The sequence below is a fragment of the Zea mays genome, chromosome 4 (genome assembly GCF_902167145.1).
Source record: "Zea mays cultivar B73 chromosome 4, Zm-B73-REFERENCE-NAM-5.0, whole genome shotgun sequence".
Taxonomy (NCBI): domain Eukaryota; kingdom Viridiplantae; phylum Streptophyta; class Magnoliopsida; order Poales; family Poaceae; genus Zea; species Zea mays.
The window spans coordinates 228,127,355-228,153,048 of NC_050099.1; the positions used below are offsets into that span (position 1 = coordinate 228,127,355).

General features: G+C 43.9%; 3 protein-coding genes across 5 annotated transcripts; 1 reads left to right on the top strand and 2 right to left on the bottom strand.

The window, feature by feature from the left end:
- Window positions 1-5,263: 5,263 nt before the first annotated feature.
- Window positions 5,264-6,587, bottom strand: LOC109939269 (uncharacterized membrane protein At3g27390-like). The gene is made up of 3 exons (XM_020551949.3): window positions 6,194-6,587; window positions 5,821-6,061; window positions 5,264-5,716 (listed from the first exon to the last, which is right to left on the bottom strand). The coding sequence occupies exons 1-3, from the start codon at window positions 6,396-6,398 to the stop codon at window positions 5,485-5,487; spliced, it is 678 nt and encodes a 225-aa protein (XP_020407538.1). The 5' UTR covers window positions 6,399-6,587; the 3' UTR covers window positions 5,264-5,484.
- Window positions 6,588-7,537: 950 nt separating this feature from the next.
- On the bottom strand, window positions 7,538-9,399 carry LOC103654690 (sister chromatid cohesion protein PDS5 homolog B-B-like). 2 transcript variants are annotated; one of them, XR_002750444.1, is made up of 4 exons: window positions 8,449-9,397; window positions 8,264-8,327; window positions 7,840-8,043; window positions 7,538-7,771 (listed from the first exon to the last, which is right to left on the bottom strand). XR_002750444.1 is itself a non-coding variant. In XM_020551950.2 (3 exons), the coding sequence occupies exons 2-3, from the start codon at window positions 8,047-8,049 to the stop codon at window positions 7,586-7,588; spliced, it is 396 nt and encodes a 131-aa protein (XP_020407539.1). In that variant the 5' UTR covers window positions 8,050-8,327; window positions 8,449-9,399; the 3' UTR covers window positions 7,538-7,585. The 2 variants fall into 2 exon arrangements, 1 of the variants encoding a protein (XP_020407539.1); XM_020551950.2 differs by having other exon boundaries at window positions 7,840-8,327; window positions 8,449-9,399.
- Window positions 9,400-9,893: 494 nt separating this feature from the next.
- Window positions 9,894-23,039, top strand: LOC100272964 (uncharacterized). Of its 2 annotated transcripts, XM_008678564.4 has the most exons (4): window positions 9,894-10,535; window positions 11,199-11,279; window positions 20,730-20,879; window positions 22,014-22,944. In XM_008678564.4, exons 1-3 carry the CDS (start codon window positions 10,136-10,138, stop codon window positions 20,840-20,842), a joined length of 594 nt encoding a protein of 197 aa, XP_008676786.1. In that variant the 5' UTR covers window positions 9,894-10,135; the 3' UTR covers window positions 20,843-20,879; window positions 22,014-22,944. The 2 variants fall into 2 exon arrangements, with proteins under 2 accessions (XP_008676786.1, NP_001140888.1); NM_001147416.1 differs by lacking the exon at window positions 20,730-20,879 and having other exon boundaries at window positions 10,042-10,535; window positions 22,014-23,039.
- The last annotated feature ends 2,655 nt before the right edge of the window (window positions 23,040-25,694 follow it).

Genomic DNA, 25,694 nt, shown 5'->3' on the forward strand with positions numbered 1-25,694 from the left:
TACTACCACTTACCTAATAAACATTTTACCCACCAAAACACTCACCTTCTCAATACCACACTTTGCCATTTTTGGTAAGCCTCCCTCCTATAATCACCTTTGTGTCTTTGGCTACAAATGTTACCCTAACCTCGTTGCCACAACCCCACATAAGCTTTCTCTTCGCTCCACCCTTTGTGTTTCCCTTGGTTACTCCACTCATCACAAGGGTTATCTTTGTCTTAATCGGTAAACAAATTAGTTTATAATTTCACGCCATGTGGTCTTTGATGAAAACTCATTCCCCTTCTCCAAGGATTCCTCTCCCCCACACGTGCATCCTTTTAACTTTTAGATGATTCACCTAACATGGTGTCGGTTCCTTTTGAGCTTGTCACTGATTTTTCCTTTTCCACGGTCTTCATTACTGGAGCCCCGATATCGTCATTTGGTTCTACACCACCTCCTCATGCTCTGGCCCTTGCTCAGGCGCTGAAGTTGGGATCCCTCGATGGTCTACCTACTCCAGCCGCCCCTACGCACCAGTCCAGTGGCTAGTCGACCACCCGGCCGACATCTGTCCCCTTCATGTGGCTCCCCAACATCAGCTAGGCCCCCTGCTACACTGGCAGCGGGCAGCCTCACTGTTGCACCATCACAACAGGCTACCATCCATGAGATCTAAAAACCAACCATCAAATTCTACATCCTCTAGATCATTTTCAATGATCATCCTTGCTCGCTCAGCTTCCACCTCGGGCTCAAAGGGTGATGGTTGTATGGGCTCTCTAGGACCAAATCTAACATGATATATGGTGCACTTGTAAGCAGTCTGCACGATATGGTCCATCTTTGGGACAAGAAGATAAGATATTTAAGGCAAGATTCTAAATGAATAGATGAGCATAATGGATTAATGGTAACCTTTTGACAAGAAGACAAATTTAGATGTAAAATAGATTTTTTTCTAGCGATCAATTCTACTATAGACTCGCGTGCTATAATCAGTACAACTTTGATACCACCTCTATCGCATCCCATTTTAAGGATAAAATCGAACACGTTAGTATCAAAATCACATGCATAACTTCGTCATATAGTAAAAAAACAAAATCACAATACTTTATTGATATTAAATAATAACGTTTACATAGCTGATTGTAGTAAAATATGGTACATGTGAAGCTGGCCCATTCAATGAAAAGGGACAAGGCCATTCTTAGAGTGAGTATGATAAGGCTGACTAGGCAGGCTCTAAATAGTTCCATGTCACTAAAATCCTAGATGGCAAGGTGAGAACACATGAGAGAGAAGAAAGTGGATGCCTCATGAGGAGCTCGGCTCCAGCGCATTCTACAAAGAGAAAAAGCATGCTTGTAGTATGATACGAGAGTTAAGGCTGACTCTTTCTTTTTAGGCCAATCCAAATGATACCTCTCTCCAAACATTAAATAGTTGCAACTTTAGTTTAATCAACTTATAATTATCTAAGAATAAACTATATATATATGTGAAAATTTGGATTTATACCATTAAAAGATTACAACTTTAGATATATACCATTGCTATCTCACTTACATGTGGGGTCCACATGAGTCGATGACATGTGAAGCCAATGGTATATATCTAAAGTTACAATCTTTTAATAGTATAGATCCAATTATTCCATATATATATAATTGTTGGCTCTTAATGATGTGGCAAGAGTATGGAGCCTTCAGTTAGTTCTTCTATTAGTTTTGCTCTTAATGGATAACTAGCTGAGTGCCCGTGCGTTGCAACGGGAATATATAATACCAGTATACTACGATAACTTATATATAAAATGTGTGTTATATTGTTATGAGAAAATGTTTCATAATCAATTTGTGATTCTAGCCATACATAAATTTTGTTATTTTAATCTAGTTGTTTCACCACTACATTGCAACCATCAGTATCATGCAGACTTCGATATATGCCACGATTTGTATGGTCTCATCATTGGAGAGCACCTTCCACACATACCGGAAGAAATTCCCTCGTACATCGTTAGTCATCAGACACACACCACCATACGCTCTTGCTTAAACAAAAAGGTAAGTGTGTGTGTGTTTGCGAAGAGAATTAAAGGCAGACCGGCATAAAAGCTACCATGGCAATGGCGAGGATGACGAACTGGTCATTGTTGTCGATCCTCCTCTGCGTCACCTCCGGCGCCAAGATGACGCCACAATCCTCGATATAGTAGTCGTCGAACGCACGCGACATGACGAGTATTGATGACTCTTGGTTGGGCTGCCAAACGAAGTGCACCCCGAGCTCATCAGCGAGGTAGTACCCCTGGCCATTGCACCACCGGATGCGCTACTCCACTACATACATCATGTTCGAGACACTCACACAACGTCAGCAACGCCCATCGTCCCAGCGCACAAGAATTCATGTCCGGTCAGTAACGACTTACGTGGCAGGTTGGGCTTCAGGTGGGCGATGAGCTGGACGACGTGATGGCATCGTCGTCGGATGCGGTGTCCAGAACAACCCAAGAGTCATCGACGTTGGCGACAACCATGAGGCCCCCTGCTTAACGATGGACAACGCGGTGTAGATGCTCTAGACCGCGTCCAAGCGGCGGCTTCGCGGGAGCTTGTCGTACACAGCGGCGCATGTGACCATGTAGGACTGCTTCTAGAGGTCGAACTGACAGTCGCCAAGCTTCTTCTCGTCATCGATGAGCGACGCCAACACGAGTGTCTCCTGCTCATGGTGTTTGTTCGGGGTTTCAAGTAAGAAACATGGATTCATGCTCGGCGTTGGTTTATGAAAATGACTCACAAGTCTGATCCATGGAAAAAAATATTACGAAGAAAAAATGTCACACATGCAAAAAAAGGGAATTTAAGTATAATACATTATTCAAACAAAAGAAATTACATGCAAAACTCTTCTTTAAATAATATTACCTCCATCCAAAAATATAATTCAAGAATATCGGTGATACTTATCTACTACTACGCATTGTGAAAGGGTAGCAAGTGAGCTTGGTGAGAGATGTAGTAGATGTGTTTCCTGTCATAGATGTAGACATAAACACACATGTGGTGTAGCGGTAGCTATTCTTGGCCTTTGTTTGAGAGGTCACGAGTTCAAATTCCCTTGAGGACATGTGTGTTTTTTTAATTTTAGCTATATGTGGGCTGTACGGGGGAATGAGAATGGAAATGGGCTTTGCGGGAAGGGGAAATGAGAAAGACAACACAAAGAATGAGAATAAGAGAACATAGAATGATGACAGAACATGGGAATGAGAAACGCAGAACAAGAAATGAGAATAGTGGCAGAACGAGAATGACAGAACTAGAATGGTGGCAGAACACGGAATGTCAGACTACTCTTGCAGTCTTAATAAGAATGGGAATAGGCTTTGTGGGAAGGGGGAATGAGAATGGTGGCAAAACGGGAATGTCAGAACTGGAATGGTGGCAGAACACAGAATGACAGACTACTCTTGCAGCCTTAATAAGTAGTAGAGATTTTATTGTACTGTTTCAAGGCTGTCATGTTAACATTTATCTAAGAAATAGTGTATCCAGAGTTTTATCCATATGGAACTTTCTCATCTTTTATAAAACTCTCTCATATCTCTCTTCATTAAATTACATGTTATATCATCCTATCTACTTATATGGTAATCAAATAAAATGAAACTCTCACTTAAAAGAAGAGTTCAACGACAATGAGTGAGACTTTTTCTATACGTATACTTGATAAATTCCGATAGGCTATGTTGGATTACTCTAGTATTCAATCCAATACGTATGAGTTGAGATAGATTGGGATATAAATTAGTTTAATTTACACTCTAATCCTTTTAACCTATATGTATTAGGATGAATAATAGAGCATTCAAACAAGTCCGTAGTGTCGTGTCGTTGCCTTTGCCTTCCTTTCCCCGCCGGTCAATCAGCGTGTAAAGGCCGCCCAACTCCAAACCTTTCTTCTTCCTTCTTCTGTTGCTTTTGGTGTTCCTTGTTTCCTCACCGGTCAAGTAGCGAGACATTGATCGGGTTGAAGCAGGAGACTTGAGGTTATTAATCAAGAGAACAAATTCAGCTGCTAAAATGACAAGTCTAGAAACTTTAGGATACACGCACCGAACTTATTTAGAGCTTATTTGGATACTCTCGTATTTAGCTCAATCCACGTGTATTGAGTTGAATTGGAATATAACTTAAATTAATTTAGGGTCTGTTTAATTGGGTTGTTGCTGTAAAAAAGCTAATTTTGGCCGTAAGCTGTGAAAAAACTGTTGTGTATTGTGAGCTATTAAAAAGTTAAAAATTAGTTGGTGAAAACCACCTTCATTTATAATTTCACAGTTTATCCTAAAGTCACTAAAAACAGGTTCAGAGGTGATTTCAGTTATGCACCGTCAGAAAGCCGGCTTTTAAAAAAATTGCTTCCTGATTCCAGCCATTTGGTTTGGCTTTTGAATTTTATGAGATAAAAACCAAAGCAAAAAGGTCAAACTAAACATACCCTTACACTCCAATATTATCTCAATATACATTGATTGAGTTGAATACGAGGATATCCAAACAAGGCCTTAGCCGATTCATGATTGAGGATCTGGACAACATCGTACACATGATATACATAGGTTAACTATCGCTGTTGCTGAATTGATATAGTAAGATTCATGCCAACCTATACCTCTCGCTGCAGGAGAGCATAACCTATTTTTTCGTAGAAAATTACAAACGACAAAAGTGGGTTCACAAATTATCAAAGAACAACTGTATGTTTTAGTAGTAGGAGCCCTTGATTAACCGAGTTAATTAGGTTTCTCTTTGTTTCTATTTTCATACTATATTAGTATGGTGCCCGTGCATTGCAACGGCAATAATTATGAAAACAAGGCACATAACTGTCGCTACCGTGTAGCGCCTTCGCCGCCACCCGCTTCTTCTAGGCGCAAATGTGCTGCACCACCACGGCGCGCAAGCAGCACGAAGCAGAAAGTTGTCATTTTTTCATCCAGACAAACATGGCACCCAATTCTCTTTAAAACTTTTGCTAAGACTTAACAATACATTTTGTTCTGGGGACTAAATTAGTATCCTACTAACTTGACCATAAATTAGCAACAATTATTATTATTTATATGAAATTAGCACCATACTTATAATCTACTCCAATCATTCTACCGTAGAACAGAAACAGAAAAGGAAGAAACAAAAAAGGAAGGCAAGAGGACCGATCGCCACATTTCACAAAAGATAAAGCATGAAGACATTATACATGCAAATCAAATTATGCCGATAGAACAATCCTTCTTACAAGAGAAAGTAGAGATTTCGTGCAACACCATGTTATTTTTCATTAACACCGATTATGAGACAACAATGTGGTGATCGCTACGCCCTTACACTTTAGTTCGATCATCAACATTCAAATCAGATATGTCTAAAGCCCCTCTTTTCAACTTAGCAACAAGAATCCACATGCCTGCTCGATCATTCTTTAGAGATAGTTCCTTCTTTTCCTCTTTTCCCTGATGTTGGCAGTCTTGCCCATAGATTTCTGGCTCAGCATCCGGGCTACCGAGTTTCGCAGCCTGTGCGCCTGGGACTGGGATCCATTGCCAGATTGACCCATCGTCCTCTCCAGCTCTGACAAGAGCGCCTTCACAAGGACGTCGAAGCGGCTCTTTGATGTAGGATATCTAGATATCGACTTTGTGATTCCTTGCAACCTTTGCAGCAACAGAGTGAAAAGATTATCAACTGTGGATGTTTGCATCGCCGTCACAAAGCAAAGAAGGCTAAACTGTTGTTAAGGGGGGATGAGATATGGTACCTGCGAGTGAATGCGTCTATATCTGCCTTTTTACGTTCAATCAAGGATGGAACATGAGGCAGAGAGCCTTTCAGGCGACTTGGATCACCAGCCAACAACACACACATTTTCAGATACTCTTCCTCTTCGTCAGTGAGATTCTCAGCTTTGATCTGTTCCTTTATAACCATAAGCGGGTCAAAGAACCAATCAAAGATGGTGTTTTTAGGTCTATTGTCAGATGTAATCTCAGAGCCATCACCTGCATATTTTTTCCAAAGCAGGTCATCAAGCCAAAGTCATAACAATCCGCACCCAAAAAACAGAAAGAAAAAAAGAGCTACTCGTAACAACAGTTAAAATGGAAGAAGACCTAATTCTGTTGTGCACGTACTTAAGATTAGCCCGACAGAATCAGCTTTTGCAGACCGAAGGAGTGCATTAAGGATAACATATGCTGGTAGGCCAACATTAAGAACACCGCTGCCAACTTTGCCAGACTTCATTTCTTCAATGTCTTTCATTGTTATCACTCCTCTGTTAACCAAATCCTCCCCCTGGTTTCTGCATTCCGCAAATAGGTGGTCCAGCAGATGCATAATAGTACCATTCAGTTATATAGTGCTATTACTTCATAAGTTTACATGTTACCAGCAGTACAAAAACATTCTAGTGGCAATTTGTTTTGCATAGCGAGTGACCTTACTCTAAAAGCATGTACTATGCCAGATTGGCCTGTAATGGCATGTACAGTGGTGTTTAATGTGGAGGCTCTTAAGGTGTTTTAAGGGGGTATTTGCAAAAAAATCTTAGAGCCGTCTCTCCGTGAAGAGACGTCTCTGGCTTATAAACCAAGTAGCAACAGACGCCTCACTTCCCACTGTACGAATTTGTCGTCTGTTCTATCAATCTGATGTTGTACAAATGCATTAATTCTGTATTTATTAACAGACTACATTTATAGACACTCTATTATATAATAGAGTCTCTTAGTTGTCTCTTGTGCTTGGATGTCTGAATGCATGCTCTCTTGCAAATGTTATCTCTCAAGCCAAGCATAAAGAGTGATTCTTGCACATTAAAGCTGAAAGGCCTAATGCTAAAAGGAGAAAAGAGAAAAAAAGTAACAACATGAGTCTATGCCAACAAGATGCATACCTTATCTCATATGGCTCCCCGTCAGGAGGTTTCTGAAGACGAAGGTCATCCATAAGTGAAAAATAGGAGTGGAAAAGCAAATCTTTCACGTCCCTGACTACTGTACAGCTTCCAGTGATAGTACTCCATGTTCCATCCTACAGTTCAGAATACCAAGCTAAGCCACCTCTAAAAGATATGCTAACAAATTAAATAGCCACAAAGATAACAAATTTAGCAGCAGGACATAGTAAACCAAAGATTAAGAACAAAATAAAAAAGATTCATTTATCATTATTTAATAAAATACTGGGCGTCTTGCGGAGCAATGACGAGTTTAGAATTGAAATTTCAACATTAGCAGTTAAGTAAGACTGGCAAAATTATACACATATAGTTTTAGTATCTAAATAGGAAACAAATAAGACCAAAAGTAGATTATGTGATTTCATTTAACAGATCCAAGGAAAAAATGGAGCCATCGAATGCTCATGTTACTTAATAAATCTTAGACATATAAACTATGCTAGACAAATTTAAATGAACTTGAGAATGTATCCAGGATATATCTTAGCAAAAACAGTTTTAATGCATCAAGAAATCCAGAAAGAAGAGAAATAGATGAAGGTAAGAATATTTAAGATAGTTCTTACTTAACAGTCCTCAAGAAGTGATGGAACATATCATTTATCAAATCGTCACATTTAAGATCTAGCATCACCACACAGGACTGAACTTTTGCGATTGTATCAAGAATTGAAGTTCTCCTTCCAAAGAAGGGGCTCTCTATGTCATCCAGATGCTTGAATGCCTCCACAATTAAAGATAATACATCCTAAAACCAAGTAAAAACACGTGTAAGTACATAACAGTAGAAATCTTTTTATTCAGGGCAGACTATACCTTCATTGCATCGTCATCATATGGAGCATCTGGTGCTGTGATCCATGTGATCTCAGATATGCATGATGCCACAACAAGTATAATATTTGAATCAGCATGGGCCAGCAGCTCTTTCTTGACAAGAGCTGCAGTTGCTAGTTGAAGAGCATTCGATGTGCTTTCAGGAGGTGACTGCTCAACTTTAAGAAAACACTCCTCAACTTTCTGCATGAACAAACCATCAACTTGATGACTTCATACAGATAAAAAATGAAATATGGAGCAGTGGTGAATAAAATAGAGTAGGTAGCATGGAAGGTACATGGCATGCTTGAACATCATTAGGCTGGAAATGGTAGACCGAGATCATGGTATGAAGAACACTATGCCTCTAGTAGTAATACTAAAAAGATTTAAATTCAGCATGGAACAAAAACAGACTTACCATATTTCTGTAGTTGTTGTGTTTTCCTCATCAGTTATTCCTTGATATGGCTATTCTCTTCCAACTGAAAAGGAATCAAACCACTCAAAAAATCAAACTAAGCTGGTATTGCAGATCCATGGCATTGGGTACAAGAAAATCAAGATGAAAGCACGGATCTAGATATGAATTGACCCCATCCATACCTAGGGGCGTGGTTGATTAGACAGGATCTGCAATACCTCTGACCGTCTTCGGGAGGGAATCAAACCGCTCATCTAGCCTAGCAGTCTTCGGGAGGGAGCAATCTCTCTGACCATCGCGAGCTCGGCACTCTCGACCACCGTACGAGTACGCGCCGCAGCCACCTCAACCTCCTGGATCTCAAGGAGGCGGCGCTCCTCCTCAGAGTCGACGCAGGTACGCTGCTATCACGATGGGGAAGGCGGGGGCTGGGTCAGTGCGCAGGTGTCGGCGAGATCCGTGGTCAGAAAGAGCAGATCGAGCCGTCCGTCCGAGGCACGCTGAACACGATGCGATCGTGCGCGAAGGCCGGGACGGTGCGGCGCGTGATCCTGACCTCGTCGGTGGCCGAAGTCTACATCAGGCCGGACCTGCTGCAACTGCGAGGCGACGGGCACGTGCTGGACGAGGAATCCTGGTCCGACGTCGAGTACCTCAGGGCCAACAGGCCACCGACCTGGGACCTCTGACCGTCGCGAGCTCGGCACTCTCGACCACCGTACGAGTACGCGCCGCAACCACCTCGACCTCCTAGATCTCAAGGAGGCGGCGCTCCTCCTCAGAGTCGACGCAGGTCGCGGGTGCCTTCGCGTCGAATGCCACACAAGCGCGTGCCGTGGCGCCTCCTCACGCGGCGGACAGGAGCTAGGCAGGCATCGCGTCGAGGCTAAGGGGAGGGGGCGTCTGGGAGATGCTGCTATCACGATGGGGAAGGCGGGGGCTGGGTCACTGCGTCTGCGCTGGTGTCGGCGAGATCCGTGGGCGGCAATTTGGGGGTGAGGATAGAGGAGATTAGGGGCGGCTGGAACTGCGGCCGCGGGGTTTGCGGGAGAGAGAGGAGAGCCGGGGCGGCGGGGATTGCGGCCGCGGGGAGAGACCATGGGCGGGCGGGGCACGGTGGATCCGCGACGCCTTCCATAACGGGCTGTGGGGACGGTGGAAACACGGGCGTTGATGGCGGGTTGCAACCGAGGCAGAACCGTGCACCTATACTGTGAACGCCTACAATAGGATTTTAAGGAGTAGTAGAGATATGTGAAGTTTAGAGTGAACATCCTTCAATCATGATTTTTGCTCTTCTAGCTGAGAAAAAGAAAAAAAACGAACAAACACCGGGTTTTTACATTTTTCGCTATTTAGGGCTAGTTTAGAAACCCATAATCTCAATGAATTTTTATTTTCTAAAGAGAAATTAGTTATTTTTTCTTGTTAAAATATAAATCCTTGGAAAAATAGAGCTTCTAAACTGGCCTTTAAGCTTTGAACTTTGAAAGTTTGAAACTAATAAAAAGCAAAATAGGTAACAATCGGTGCTATTATTACCATGAACCTACTCTATTATTCTATGTAAAAATATACACTATTTGCCTAAGTTTTCTTGCGTTGACAAGATCAGAGACTTGGGGCAACCTGGCGGGCTCGCGGCAGCCGGTGTTTTCCCCTTCCCGCAAGGCAACCAAACCCCGAAAGCGGAGCCGCCCTCACCTGACCACCACCTTCTTCTTCCCAGTTCTTCCGCCCGATGCCTCCGCATCATCACGCCCCCCTCCCGCGAAACCGCGTCTAGGGTTCTCGCCTTCACCCACCCACCCACCCTACTCTCCTCTCCCCTTTTCCCTTCCGCAACGTCGCCGCCGCCGTCGCACGCAGATGGCACTCCTCGGCGACGCGCTGCGGCAGGCCTTCTTGATGCCACGGCGCGCCTACGCGGCGCTCCGCGACGACGAGCAGTCCTTCCCGCCGCGTCTCCGCCGCCCGCTGGCCGTGACCGCCGCCTGCTGTGTCGCCGCCGCTGTGGCAGCTGCCGCGTGCGTCAGCCTCGGGATCGTGTTCCCTGCCGAGCCCGCGGAGCGGCCCTTCTGCCGGGAGCGCCGCATGCTGGAGGCGCTGCCTGCCGCCGCCAGCAGCAGGGAGGAGGAGCCCGAGGCGTACCGGTACCGCGGGGGTGCCTTCTACATGACCACCGCTGAGGCCGCCGACTTCTACTGGATGGTCGTCTTCGTGCCATCCGCCGTCCTCTTTGGCGCCTCGTTCACCTACCTTGTAGCTGGTGAGTCGCAATCTCGTTCCCGGTGGCACTGATGTGATTTTTGTTAGAACTATATGTGGTATACTAGATAGGTCGATGTATTTATTAGCTTTTCTGTATTGGACATTGGGTTTGTATTGACAATTGTAGGTATTGATTGCAACTTAAAGATAGTTTGTGTGTGTAATAGAACATCATGTGTCTCGTTTGTCTTGCTTTACCATGTGAATTTGTTTTTTTAATGCTGGTTGCATATGTGGCCTAAATGGGCATGAGGTCTCAATTTGTCTACGGAATATTTGATGAACTTTGCTATGACATGTGTGTTAGAGAAGCTGTTTTATGTGTAGGCAGGTGAGGATATTTTGTAGATATTTATGCTGCAGTAGTTTTATGTGTTTCGTTTGTATATTTTGTATAGTCGGTACATATTGGTAGCTCATATATGCTTTGTATTAGGCTATCTCCAGCAGCTTACCCATCCCCATACCCATATTCAAACTTCACTCTGCGAACAGTGCAAAACAGTGCTTTTGGGTAGACTGCTGCAGACGGTCTTAGACATTTTTTTGTCACTCGTGCCTTTTTCTTGGTAGATAAGAATGTCATTGACAAAAACCCTTAAAATTCATTTTCTCCTTCTCTATTTAAACATTGAAGTATTAAACCAGTACATACTTACAGGAATGTCTGTTGCATATGCTGCTCCAAGAAGGCATCCGATGATCTGTGTTGTTGAGAACAACTTTTGTGCTTCTAGAAGAGGTGAGTTTTCATATACATCCTTCTCTAAGATCTTTATGATGTGTCTTGGATTTTTCTAAAATGAACTCGACTTGCGGAGCCTAAGACAACATCTAAACCCTTGCCCCGCCCATACACGACACTATAGCCCATGTGAGGCTGACCATGACTCAGTCTGGGTCTCAAACCTGTGCTTTGGCGTGGAACAGACAATGATATTTTTTAACTTCAGCTTGAAATTCACTCCCGCGGGGAGTCGAACCCATGATCTGAGGGATGCTACTAGAGACACCTAACCAACTCAGTTGGAGGCATTTTTGCTTGTCTTAGATCTTTTTTTTGCGGTACTAAGAAACTATGGAGCTATCTGAGTTCATTTCAGATTTTAAGGCATTCAAATGTGTTACATTTCTGGAAAAGGATACATTACTGTCCTTGTGTGGTCTATTGTTTGTAGATTATCATTATTCACTATTCTCACCCTAGGTCTGCAGGAGCCCTTATCTTTTCCACTCTATAAAAGTATATTGCAGTCTTGCAGCATTGACACCAAGGTTGACAAAGCAGGCAAGAAATGCATTAGTTTGGTAGACCAAATATTTTGATTCAATGTCCCTATCGTGATGGCTAGCCATAACTTAGTAAGGATATTCCAAAGCGAAAGTTTAACGGATGCAAGTCCTACATCTCTATCTTGAGTCGCTCCTGATGGTATTTCTCGGTAATTTATGTATGATCACATTTTGCAGAAAGAAAATTTTGCTGTTGTAATGTCTGGATAGTGGAAATTGTAGTCTACCAGGTGACAAAACAAAATATCATTTATGTGTCATGCAAAACATCAACACTGAAACAAGTTGAACTTGCTAGTGTAGGAATTTGTTACTGAACATGTTGCAAAGACAATGCATGGTCATGAGATGCACATTAAAGTATTAAACTATATTACATTGTAATGCATGTAATCATTAATTATTTCTACAAAATGAATATTTTTTGTCAATTAATGGGATCACATAAAATATAAAAAGGAACAATTTGATCCTATTCCCACAAGTTTGTGTTAGAGGAGGTATGTCACAAATTTAGATTGTACTCCCTCCGTCCCAATATATATGGTGTAACCACCTCTGGTTCAAAGACCAATAAATGTACTTAATTCTCTCTACCAACACTAGTACTATTATATCGATGTACGTATGTCTAGAGAGTACACCTTATATTATGGGACTAGAATAAAAAGTGGTTACGCCTTATATAATGGGACATATGGAATATTGTCTTGAGTCTCATGGGCTGATTATATACAGTGGATAGGACTAACATCCTACATTATTAGGCAATACAATACAATTTATATCTACATATATGTAGCGTTGAACGAGCCCAACCCAGCTACAGTTATAAGGCCCAATGATGCTGCTAATTCTAACATCTTCTGTAGTCTGAACATCTCTAGCCACAAGAGATGTTTAGACTAGATCGAAACTCCGAAAACACCTTGGAGATGTCGAGACATGAAGGACACAAACTTCACCGATGGTGACCTTTTCACAGACGAAATGGAGGCCCATCTCCATGTGTTTCGTGCGTCGATGCTAAACGGGGTTGGAGAGTTAGACGACGTTGATGTTGCCGCAATAGCCGGTGCTACGAGATGACACGCTGTGGAGTTCGTGAAGAAGGCGATGCAATCAGGAAGCTTCACTAATGTCATTAGCGACAATGTGATACTCCGCCTCAACGCTCGAGTGGGGGACGACGTTCTGACGCTTGGAGGACCAAGACGAGGTTGTAGCCTAGAAACAGAACATAGCCTAAGGTGGATTGGTGTGTCTTCGGACAACCTACTCGCTCACCATTAGTGTAGGCGACGAGCTCAGAGGCGGAGGGGTAGCGAAGAAGTCTGTCATCTTGAGTGCCCTAAAGATAGCGTAGAACATGTTTCATCTCCATTAGATGGGGCTCTTGCAAATCATGCATGTGAAGACAAAACTGCTGAACAACGTAAGCAAAGTTGGGCCTAGTGAACGTCATGTACTAAAGGGTGCCCGCGAGACTCCAAAATTGTGTGGCATCCACCATAGGAGGGTTGAAGTTGGCGGTGAACTTGGCCTAAAGATCCACATGTGTGGTGTAGTGCTTGCAATCTGTGATTCCCCGCGCTCAAGAATGTCACACGTGTAGAGACACTGATGCAGGAAGAGCTCATCGGATCATTGTTCCAAGAAAGCGGTGAAGAGATCTCATGTCCTCATTGCAAATTCCAACTACAGAGCTGAGATGGTGCACTGCAAAAGCTCAATGCTAGAAGCTATGAGAACAATATCATCAACCTATAGCAACAAGTATATCCTCTCGGTGCCTCGGTGGAAGATGAACAACAATGTGTGTACAATCGTTGATTTGACCACCAGACTATCGTAGTCCACTCAAGCCGCTGGGTGAAGCCCCAAACAACCTAACGAGCCTTGTAGCGATCTAGGGACTCGTTACTCGTTAGCATGAAACTTATGCTTGAAGATCCACTTGCCAGTGATGACATCGAAACTAGGTGGATGAGGCACCAAGTCCTAGGTGCCATTTGTCATTAGCGCCTTTGTCCTCTTCTTCTGTAGCAAGGTGCCAATGAGGATCTGCATGTGTGCTGCAGACAGATGCTGAGATATGAGAAAGGGGCAGTGCGGATGAAACAATGATGATCGATCAGTCCACATGTTATTGAAAGCCGTGCTCGTCCTGCGTGGCCGTTGGGTGGTGGTTGACAGGGCTCAACGCCAGCCGGGAGGGAGGTGGCTACTAGAATCGGGTGTGGGCGGCGCGTGTAGACGATGGCCTTTGGGGCCGCACCTGGTGTGGGAGCAGGGCATCATGTCGCGTGGGGATGGAAGTTGGGTGGGACCAAGGGTGCTAGGGGCGTGCACTACGCTAGAGCCTAGGCTGCTTGGGGCTAGAACCCTGGTAGTCCTAGGGGCACAGGCATTAGGGGTGTCGACAGAGATGTACCTGCAAAGGGTGGGGTCCTAATGGTGGAAAACAGAGAACCTGACAAATAAAAAAATCAAGATTATTTGAATGAGCCGAGGTAGAGAAGGGGAAATCTATCTCATCGAAGACAACATGGCTTGAGGCAATAATGCGGTTGGAAGAGAGTTAAAGACACCGATATGCCTTATGGTTAGAAGAGTATCCGATGAAGACACCGAGTGGAACGCCACATGAAGGTTGGGATAGCAGGCGCAGCCGAAAACTTGGAGGTGTTTGTAGAAAGGGGGAGTACCGATTAGGGCAAAACGGGGGCAGGAGGCACTGATGGTCTTTGTGGGGAGATGATTCATCAAGCATGTCGTGGTGTGGAGGCCTTCTACCCAGTAGCGTGTTGGAGTAGAAGTTTGGAAAAGCAGAGAGTGAACAACATTATTAGTAGAACGAATAATATGCTTAGCTTTACCATTCTTCTGAGGTGTAGGGGCGCAACATGTGGAACAAAGTGGCATGGGGAAGGAGAAAGGACCGAGTGGAAGCAATATCAAACTTGTGCCTGTTGTTGCACTGAATGGCCTGGATGGAGGAACGAATTGAGTGGATACATATGAGAAAAAATGGGACAAAGTAATGAACGTGTCAGATTTCAAACGCATAGGAATCACCCATAAATAATGAGAAAATTCATTAAGAATGACTAAGTTGTATTTGTAACTAGATACACTAACAACAGGGGATGTGTATAAATCAAAATGAACCAATTCAAACAGCTTGGAAGTTCAACTTGAGGAAGTAGGGAAAGGTAAACAAGTATGCTTTTCTAGCTGACAAGCGTGACAAAAATCATGTGCACTTTTATTACACAAGATAACTGAAGCATTAAACAAATTAGGCAACACATTAGAGTCAGGGTGGCCATAACATCGATGCTAGATAGACACAACAACAACAGACTTGGCACAGGAGGCAAGAGACTCTAGGAGGTGTAGTGTGTAGATTGTAGAGTGGGCTGGAGTTATTGGACATGATGATCACATTTGGGGTAGTGAGGTCCTTTATAGAAACACATAAGGGGTCAAACTCCATCGAACACAAATTGCCAGTAGTGAAGCGGTGGACAAAAAGGGTTCTGAATGATATCAGGGGTGAGAAGGATGTTGTTGATGTAGACTGGCCTGGGAAGAACTGAGCCACCAGCTGAGGTGCGGGGAAGGAGGGGTAGAGTTGGATGATGGCCTCGATGTGCTCAAACTTCTTGTTTAGGCCTCAGAGAATGTTGAAGATGAGTATCTGGTAGTTGATGGAGGCGTTCAAGTTAGCCATGGAGTTGTCCATCCCCTTCATCTTGCAGTAGTAGTCGTTGACGAGGAGGTCACCGTAAATGGTGCGAAAGGTAGCGTTGAGCTAGAAGGTGTGTCTCACAAGTCCCGAGAAATTGATTATCGAGAGCGAGTCAGAGCTGGCACGCCATGTCGTTGCGCTCCTTGGCTATCCGACATAGCTGGGAGATGGTGTCGGAGATCCTGCAAATGATGATGTTGTTAATCCGATTCCAGCATGAATTGGTGTCTCACCAAGGGTCAGGCAAGATGTGGTCGACGAGGGCGTATTGCTTGAGAGAAAGCAACACCTGATCACAACAACAAACATAATTGTTGGAGGACACAAGGACGACCATCACTGACAGTCAAACATCCGGAGCAATGGTTGTTTGTGTTTGGACATGGAGGGTGGCAATGACAGCAACCTCGTAAGCCGCAACAGGATCGCCCCTTGGGGGTGCCCTAAGGTGGGGGGGTGACGATCGTGGGGTTATGTAGATGCAAGCACTGTCGAGCGGCAGCGGCCTTGTGCATGAGGGTAGTGGCAGAGGTGTTCTCCTATTCAAGGAGAAGGGTGGTTGCCTAGTCACGAGCGTGTGTGTTTGTAGCCTCCTTGTTCACAATTTGAGCCGCGATGAGCATGTCATCAATCTTCTTGAGGACGGTCGTGGCCTTAGCGTGGGCACCCTCCTTGATATTTGATGAAGTCCCCACCATGGGTGCTGGAGGGAGATGTGTGTGTTGCTACAACGACGCAACACAAGGGCTGCAATAGAGGGTCGACAACCAAGGGAGGAGCGGAAGCGATATTAGACCTGTGATACCATGTTAGAGGATGTATTGTCGTGGAATTAGATTGTATTGCATTGAGGTTTGTGGGTTGATTATTTACATTGCATAGGACTAACGCCCTATGTTAGTAGGCAATGCAATAAATTCATATATATACACATATGCAGCGTTGGGCGAGCTTAGCCCAACTATGGCTATAAGGCCCAATAGGGTTGTGCGACTCATTCTAACAATTTGGGTAGCCATGACCTTTATAGCACTAAGTTTCCTTACGAACAAATCCAACTTATATATGATAATTGTCTTCCCCCTCACAAGTAGATATTGTACATTTTAATCCAACTTATATATGATAATTGTCTTCCCCCTCACAAGTAGATATTGTACATTTTTCTGTTTCTTTAGCATAAAAGCCTCTGTTTGGTATCCTTATCCCCATAGAACAACTACTGATATGCATTATAGTTCCATATTTGTGGATGTCTATTTGTGTTTCTATATATGCATTATAAATCCCTACCACTTGTGTGTTCAGGCATGTCCAAATTTGTTTGAGTTAGCAACTAGCATGTATTAACATGGCATGCTGGCATATTGACTCTTGAGAACATGCATACTAAATAACATTGAAAGTTATACATTGTGAAGAAACATAAAACTTTTCTTCAAATAAAAAAAATACCAATTTCGCCTAGACTTTTATGGTCAAACATCACTTCGATTCTGCAAGATGATGTATCATACACTTTTAATTTGATGTACGCTTTATTCTACAAGGCTTCCATCTTTTACATCTTTTTGGTGGCCCACTAGTTGCATTTTCTTGATTTCCTTATGCATGTTATAAGGAAGATGCATTTGTTTTGACTTCTACAAATATTGGATGCCATAATTTTTGGCTAGTTATATTATCGTCATCCTCTCCATCTGAGCTCATTGAAAAGCTAGCCTACCTAATATTACTACAAAATTGCCATTGGTGAGAGAATATTTGTTACATTTGTATTATTTTCGCAAGTGTCGCAAGACAACTCACAACTCAGCATGGAGGACACATGCAAAAAGACATTCTCACCCCTTTTGTCTTCTTCCCTCCGGTTGCCCTCATTTCTTTGCAAATAACTACCTCGTGCAACAAAGCCTAACTTATGTAGTCTTGTTGCTTGCTCTTCTCCAAATTCACATGTTGACTTATCATAATTGCACTAATTTTGTAAGTGCAAGCATCCCCACACCCACCTAGATGGCCCCCAACCCCCTCCCCTAAAAAAACCAAAACAAGCAAAAATAGGTGTAATCCTAATATCTACTTGGCAACAAATCAAACCAACTTCATGTCAATCATTGATTAATAACTGACAAATCAAATAAATAAGGAACAAACTCAATCATGTACATCTACCAGGCTACGAGTGAGTTATCGGCTTTGCCGTGAAAGCGCGGTTGGTGTCCTAGTTCATTAGCCACACACGTGGGCTCAGCCTACGACAATGGATGAGCATTGGCATGTCACTCTTCACCATGGCTTCACACACTAATTATGTTCACCGCACTAGCTCAGTTGTCGAGGAGTCATGGGACTTCGACCCAAGGGCACTCATTGCACATGTTGGCGGTGTTTTAGGGGAAGACATCGATAAAAAGAAATCAAGCTTGGTCGTACCTGTGCCGTGGAAGGCGAGGCGCTTGTGAGTGTTGATGGTGATGGGCATACATGCTCAAAAGAGGCTGTTCTCGACAGTGTGGTTCATGTTGTCTTTGCACCTTCCTGGTGAAGCACGACGTTGGGGCGATACATGCTCAATGCCATGCTGGCTGTGCCCTCTAGCTCATGTCACTTTAACTCTCCTTGTCCTTTTTTGCACCACCACATTGTCAGTTAGCACTTGCTCCTTGGCAGCTCCCCTGTCCTTCTCGTGCCACTGTGATAGGGGTGGTACCCTAGGTCAGCACGTGCAACCGGGACACAGGGTTCTTAGGCGATATACGCTTGTGTGGACGTTGTTAATTGGCACGAATGAGAGCATAGTAAAAGGGAGTGCAGCATGCGCCTTGTATATGGGGCTGGTGTGGGACGGAGGCTGACATAGAGACGGATGAGGCTTTTTTCCACCATGGACGAGCCGGATTCCATTACTCATGAACAATTAAATTGCAAGAGTTCAATGTAAGCAACACTAATAACCACCTGAGCCACTGAACACAAAGGGTTTAGCCAACAGGCAAACTTTACCCACCTGAACGCAAATCGTGAACAACCGCTAATCACCACGCCAACAAAAGAAAAGGCGTATAAATGTTCTAGGAAATTGGTGCTATTACATATTTACATGCCCTGTATGGCAATTGTAGCACACAGGTTGAGCTCTCAAAGTGCCAACTTTCCAGTTTCCATCTTCACTTCAACGCAACCTCCAACTCATATGACTGTCAGTCTGTTGTCGTTGACCTTCATTTCCTCCTGATGGAAATGGATCACCACCGACTTCAATGCTTATGCTCTGTGCTCCAGCTGTGGAGCTTCTCCATCCTTCTGCAACCGTACCCAGTATGATAATAATGAAGAAATCAAACGTAAGATCTTCGTTGGTGCTTTGATTCTTTTCTCCTTGAAACAAACAGCCTTTCTTGTTTTCTATATAGCCCAGCATACAACAGCCAATCCCACTCTATAAAACTCTTTGCCTCTTGGTAAACACCAGGTAACCCATGAACAGAACTGCGCAAGCGAAGCAGGTCTAACATTCACTCCAAAGGTATAAGACAGAATACTTCAAACATATTTACTCGCATGGGCATTCAAAAAAGAAATGGTTCACTGATTCCTTTTCTAGGCAAAAGGCACAGGAATGATCACCCTTCCATTTCTTCTTCAAAAGGTCATCTTTTGTCAAAGTTACATTTTGGAACAATAATCACATGAAAACTTTAATTTTTAATGGCAACTTGGCCTCCCATATTTGCTTGTGAAACACCCATTGACGGTTACGGTGTAGATATTGATACGACAATCTAACCGAAAACAAGCCACCTTTTTCCCACTTCCACACAGCTACATCATTATTATCATTTTATGCCTAAATAACATATCATTGAAAATCTGAGTTGGTTTGGGGATCTTCATCTAACCATCTTTGAACTTCAGCCTCCAATTACTTTTCTGCATGACTCACTGAGCACTCTTGGTCAAAGCAAATTTAAAACAAGTTGGGGAACTTATCGTTCAGTTCCACACCATATATCATTCCATAAATCAGTATTCAAGCCATTTCTCAGTTTCATGATTCTTCCTTTTATGTAGATATCGTTTACTTTGATAAAATCATTCCACACAGGGGAATTAGTGACCTTAAATTTACTTGGTTCACACAAGGGAATTAGTGACCTCGCCCTCCGGCCGCCGTCTCGGAGGTGGCACCAGAGGAGGGGGAGGGGCGCGACCACACTAGGGAGGCGCAACAGCCCGAGGGGGGGGGGGGGGGGTGGACGGCGCACCCTGGAAGGTTTTAGAGAGGCAGCAGAAGCAGAATGAATCTGTTAGGCTCTGGTACCATGTCGGAGGGATTACCAACAAGGATTAATATATTGCATTGAGCCTTTAGGTGGTTTATATAGAGCACATGACGTAAGAAATAAGCCAACCTACAAATACATATGACGGTCTACGAGACACAATATCTAGGCTATCAAAAATACTCTAACATATGCCAGCCTTACGAGACACAATATCTAGACTACCAAAGATACTCTAACAAGTGGTTGGCTGAGGCGGAAGTGGACGAGAGCTCAATGGTGGGAGAAGACACAGAGGCGGACGAGAGTTTGACGTGAGAGGACAAGTGGTCAAGCATGACATGGTGGTTGGCTGAGGCGGAATTGGACGGGAGCTCAACGGTTGGAGAAGAGTAGAAGACACAAAGGTGGACGAGACTACGAGAGTTTGACGTGGGAGGACAAGCGGTCAACCGTGGCATGGTGGTTGGCTATGGTGGAAGTGGACGGGAGCTTAACGGTTGGAGAATGCGCATGAACAGTTTGAGGCGGTTGCAAGCCCTCTCGGTCTGCGGCTGCTCTCTTCAGTGTGAAGCCTGCTGGCATCAAGAACCTCCTCAAGGTGAGGAACCAGGCCAATCCTGGAGATCAGGGCCAGGGGAAGCAGATTGGAACTTGTGCATGTCGTGATGGCTGGCGGTCAGCCAATGGGAGATCGGCAGGGGAGAAATGAGAGCATCGGGAAGAAAACCCAAGGGACAAGAATGTCTTTTGGCATATGTCCTTCGTTCACCATGCTGGCATATTGAGTTCTCTTGCTACGTCTGCGAAAATGGTACAGATGTAACAAATCTTCCCTGTCCAATGGCAATTTTTGTAGGAACATTTGGGAGGATGACTGTTGAATGTGCGCCACTGGGGAGTATGAGTATGGGAGGCAGTGAAGCAGATATCCTTGTGTTTCTGGCACGGGCGCTTGTTTCCATAGTGTAACCATCAATCCATGCATATGTGCAGGCCTAGGACTGAGGTACACATGCTTAAGCATCTATTGCTGAACAGTCATTTGCTGCGTCACTCCCTGCACATATGCGTAATTTGGAAAATAGCTTCCTGCAGGAGGAACTCTTCTCCCCATTTCTTGCTTCTATGATGACTTTAGGATGGGGAAATGTTTCTATTTGGTCTGCAGAAGAATGCATGCATGCATCTATTGGTCCTTTCATTAGACATGTTTCTCCTTTTTTTCTCTATCATAAGATGATAGTGACATTAGGATGGGGAAATGTTTCTATTTGGTCTGCAGAAGAAACATGCATGCATCTATTGGTCCTTTCTTAGACACGTTTCTCCTTTTTTTCTCTATTATAAGATGATGCAGGCCCTCTAGTGAACATACCATGACAACGTACATAACCTTCAGTCATATTCATATTCTGCCACTTCGTGTGTGTTTCAAGCAAATTTTCTCTTAAAAGAAAAACTATGCTGTTGTGAAATCATGGAAATTGAATGCGCTGAGCTTTAGCTTTCTGGCAGTAGCTCGTGCTATGGCCTGCTTTATTAGGAAAGTTTGTAACCTGGAGTTTATTGGAGCAACTTTTTTTTGAATCTTGCAAACAGTACGTGAGTACGTTTGAATCAGTCTATTGATAAATAAGCACACTTATGAAGAGAAGTGTGCTGTCTCTTCATCCGGCGAAGAAAAGGACAACAAGGATACAGATATTTTTATTAGGCCCGCTTGCTATCATTTTTAAAACATTTGCTCTAGACACCATTTTTTAATTGCTTGATGTATCGACCCTTTTTTCCTGATGTCTATTCACTTCGCATGAGATTTAAATTTAGTGATAGCGATCTACTTGCAACCTGTTCTTGATAAAATATTGACTAATTATTAATGCACAGATATTGTAGACATCTTTCCTATTAACATTTTCAAGCTTATGCTCGCCATTATGTTAGAGAAATTTACTAAACTTATGCAATAGCGCACAAAGCCTGCTATGGGTGAAGGGAGTTATATGTGTCTGATGCATTAGCTACTGGATCTACTATACACTTTTATAATGCAATAGCACCACCAGCAGCTATATCTCTCAAATCCTAACATTCCGCAAGTAATTTCTTTTGGATAACTAATATTGTCTTTGAATCGCAGGTGGCGTTCGTTGCCTGGCTATACTTAATGTGGTTTTCGCTGTAATATTCGGTCTCATGGCAATTATTCTTGGATCAACACTGCTGGCGCTCGGAAGTACCTGTTCAGTTCCTCTTTTCTGGTGCTATGAGATAACAGCCTGGGGTTTGGTAGTCTTATATGGTGGCACGGCCTTCTTCTTGAGAAGGAAAGCTGCAGTTGTCCTTGACGAGAGCGATTACTCTACCCACAATGTGGGTCTAGAGATGCTGGAGTCCAAAATGGAAGTGACTCCAGAGATGCAGCGCCGCATCACCGATGGTTTCAAGCAGTGGATGGGTTCGTCCCTCCTATCTTCTGATGACGAGGAGGAAGCCTCGGATGACTACCTCGAGCACGATGTTCCTAGCCCGACTGCCTTAGGTCAACAACACCAGCATGAGCATGATCGAGAGACCTGACTGCTGTATAAATAAATGTACATAGAGCGTCCCACTTATTCGTTGAGGTTTGATGTAGTAAGTGCCGGGTTCGGGTTCGATTGCTAACAAGTGATTGCCTTTGTTCTTTTTCCATAATAGAGGGATTAGTTAGCTTCTCAAGTTCATATTTGAGTTTTGCTGTTTCAATGCCATTCATACACATGCAAAAAAGTAGATAGCATATGTGTGGGCTCATTGTTCACTGGTGTCGAAAGTCACGTGGAGTCCTTTTAGCTCCCCCGAGTGGGCTGATTTGATGGGCCGATTTGATGATAAGGGAATTGGAGGTCCACACCTTGCTATTTTGTCACCAAACCAGCCCTAAGATTGTACACAGAGATAGCCTCGAGGTGCTGAATGAGTGGGGTCTGTTCATGCAAATTGGATCATTCTGTACACATTGTATGGTTTCACATTTTTCGTCGCTTTATGGCATATGTAATAAGTTGTGCATGTTATTTGTTTTTTGCTATTTAGCGAAAGGCGAAAGTGATGTCATGTTGTGCACTTCTCGTTAGGAGGTTGGACCAAACTCCTGCTTTCTGATGTCAATCCGTGAAAACATAAGTGCATACATTTGCATATGTACAGTATTATCCACGAATTGAACTAGAAAATTGTTACACCTGGATTTAAGGGCAAACTTAGATACGTCTCATATGTGCGCCAGAACAAGATCGAACACATATAATGACTTAGTGTATAGAGACGAATGTCATAATCTTTATCTGGTATTAAAATAGCTCGAACTGAGATACTATCTCCATGGTGGCAATAGTTGACTGGAAGACGACGTCTAGATCTCATCGAATTCATCGTAGTAGTACTCCTCTGGTGGTATCTGCTCTTCTCCTAGTGTGATTATAGCAATATTGAGCTCACATAGTTTATCACTCTGGAAGTATGGTGAATAATGTGCATGAGCTCACTTACAGTGGGGTCTCATATGTAGTGTAAGGTTTATCAAAAGAATGGTTAAGACTGAACATTGCTTTTAATAAGTTAGTCAAAATTTTATTAACAATTACTAAATGTAAGTAGATACCATCCTGATTAAACAATAGATCATAGATGAATAATATAATCCCATTATGCAATGCATGCAAAGTTAAGTTTTAATTCCATCAATTAATCATGCGAGAGTACTGAGCTGCTCTTGACCGTGAGCACGACTGATATACCAGTTTTACACTCTGTGGAGATTGCACATCTTTACGCACAAGTCGTGATCCCTTATTTGCCTCGGGTTACGTAAACCCTTAAACACTACCAAGGTGAGTAGGCAAGAGCTCACTATGAGGCCTTTCCAAAGTTCCACTAGCTTGAAAGAACCCGCTACGGTTTCTAGGCCAAAAGCGATATAGGAATCACTCGTCAGAAAAGCTATCACAGATAGACGACCCGAGGACCTCCCTATACCAGTAGCTTCTCCACCCCGCTTGCCCTTTAGGAAAAGGATTAGCTCACACTAGCTTTCCTAATTAATCAGCCAAATGGTGTCCTATTCTACCCTTGTGGTAGCACTGTTTTCCCAAGTTAAGCTCCATGTTCCAGTTAACAAAATGATCTTATCATGTGTAACAATAATCCAACAATAGCAATAAAGCATGATCATGATTTAGTTATAATATAAAACCAGGTAGAGTATAGCAAAACTACCCAATATTTCATTTCTATGCGAGGTGTAGGGTAAACAAAACTAGGGTAACCTATTAGGTCCTGTCGGAGGGGAAATTCTCCGGCCGGGTGGCGGAATGCACCCGCCCTAAATCCTAAGATGAGGAGGGGCCTAAGTGTTTTGCTTGTTAGTTGGAAAATGGGGAGAACACCAGAACACACAAGGATTTAGAGTGGTTCGGGCCGCCGGAGCGTAACACCCTACTCCACTGTGTGATGTATTGAGCTTGTATGAACTTATGAGCGTCTAAGTGCGCTTGAGTGAGCTTCTTGTGGGTGTACATGAGCTTGTGTTGTAACGGTGCATGCCTCCCCTTTTATAGCTAATGGGGGCACGTACAAGGGTACTGAGCCCCGATGATAGTCGCCTAGAGGGGGGGTGAATAGGGCGAAACTGAAATTTACAAATATAAACACAACTACAAGCCGGGTTAGCGTTAGAAATAAAACCGAGTCCGCGAGAGAGGGTGCAAAACAAATCTCAAGCAAATAAGGAGTGTGACACAAGGATTTGTTTTACCGAGGTTCGGTTCTCGCAAACCTACTCCCCGTTGAGGTGGTCACAAAGACCGGGTCTCTTTCAACCCTTTCCCTCTCTCAAACGGTCACTTAGACCGAGTGAGCTTCTCTTCTCAAATCAAAGCCGGGAACAAAACTTCCCCGCAAGGGCCACCACACAATTGGTGCCTCTTGCCTTGATTACAATGGAGTTTTGATCACAAGAACAAGTGAGAAAGAAAAGAAGCAATCCAAGCGCAAGAGCTCAAAAGAACACGGCAAATCTCTCTCGCTAATCACTAAAGCTTTGTGTGGAGTTGGAGAGGATTTGATCTCTTTGGTGTGTCTAGAGTTGAATGCCTAGCTCTTGTAAGTGGTTGAGAAGTGGAAAACTTGGATGCAATGAATGGTGGGGTGGTTGGGGTATTTATAGCCTCAACCACCAAACTTGACCGTTGGTGGAGGCTGTCTGTCGATGGCGCACCGGACAGTCCGGTGCACACCGGACATGTCCGGTGCCCCAGCCATGTCACCAATGCCGTTGGATTCCGACCGTTGGAGTTCTGACTTCTGGGCCCGCCTGGATGTCCGGTGCACACCGGACATGTACTGTTCAATGTCCGGTGCGCCAGTATGGGCGTGCCTGACTTCTGCGCGCGCAGCGCGCGCATTTAATGCGAAGCAGGTAGCCGTTGGCGCCGAAATAGCCGTTGCTCCGTTGTTACACCGGACAGTCCGGTGTACACCGGACAGTCCGGTGAATTATAGCGGAGCAGCTGAAGTGAATTTCCGAGGCTGGCGAGTTCCGGAGGCCGCTCTTCCTTGGAGCACCGGACACCGTCCGGTGTACACCGGACAGTCCGGTGAATTATAGTGGAGTCGCCTCTGGAATTTCCCGAAGGTGGCAAGTTTGAGTTGGAGTCCTCTGGTGCACCGGACAGTCCGGTGCCCCACACCAGAGGTGCCTTTGGTTGTCCCTTTGCTCCTTTGTTGAATCCAATATTTGATCTTTTTATTGGCTAAGTGTGAACCTTTTACATCTATA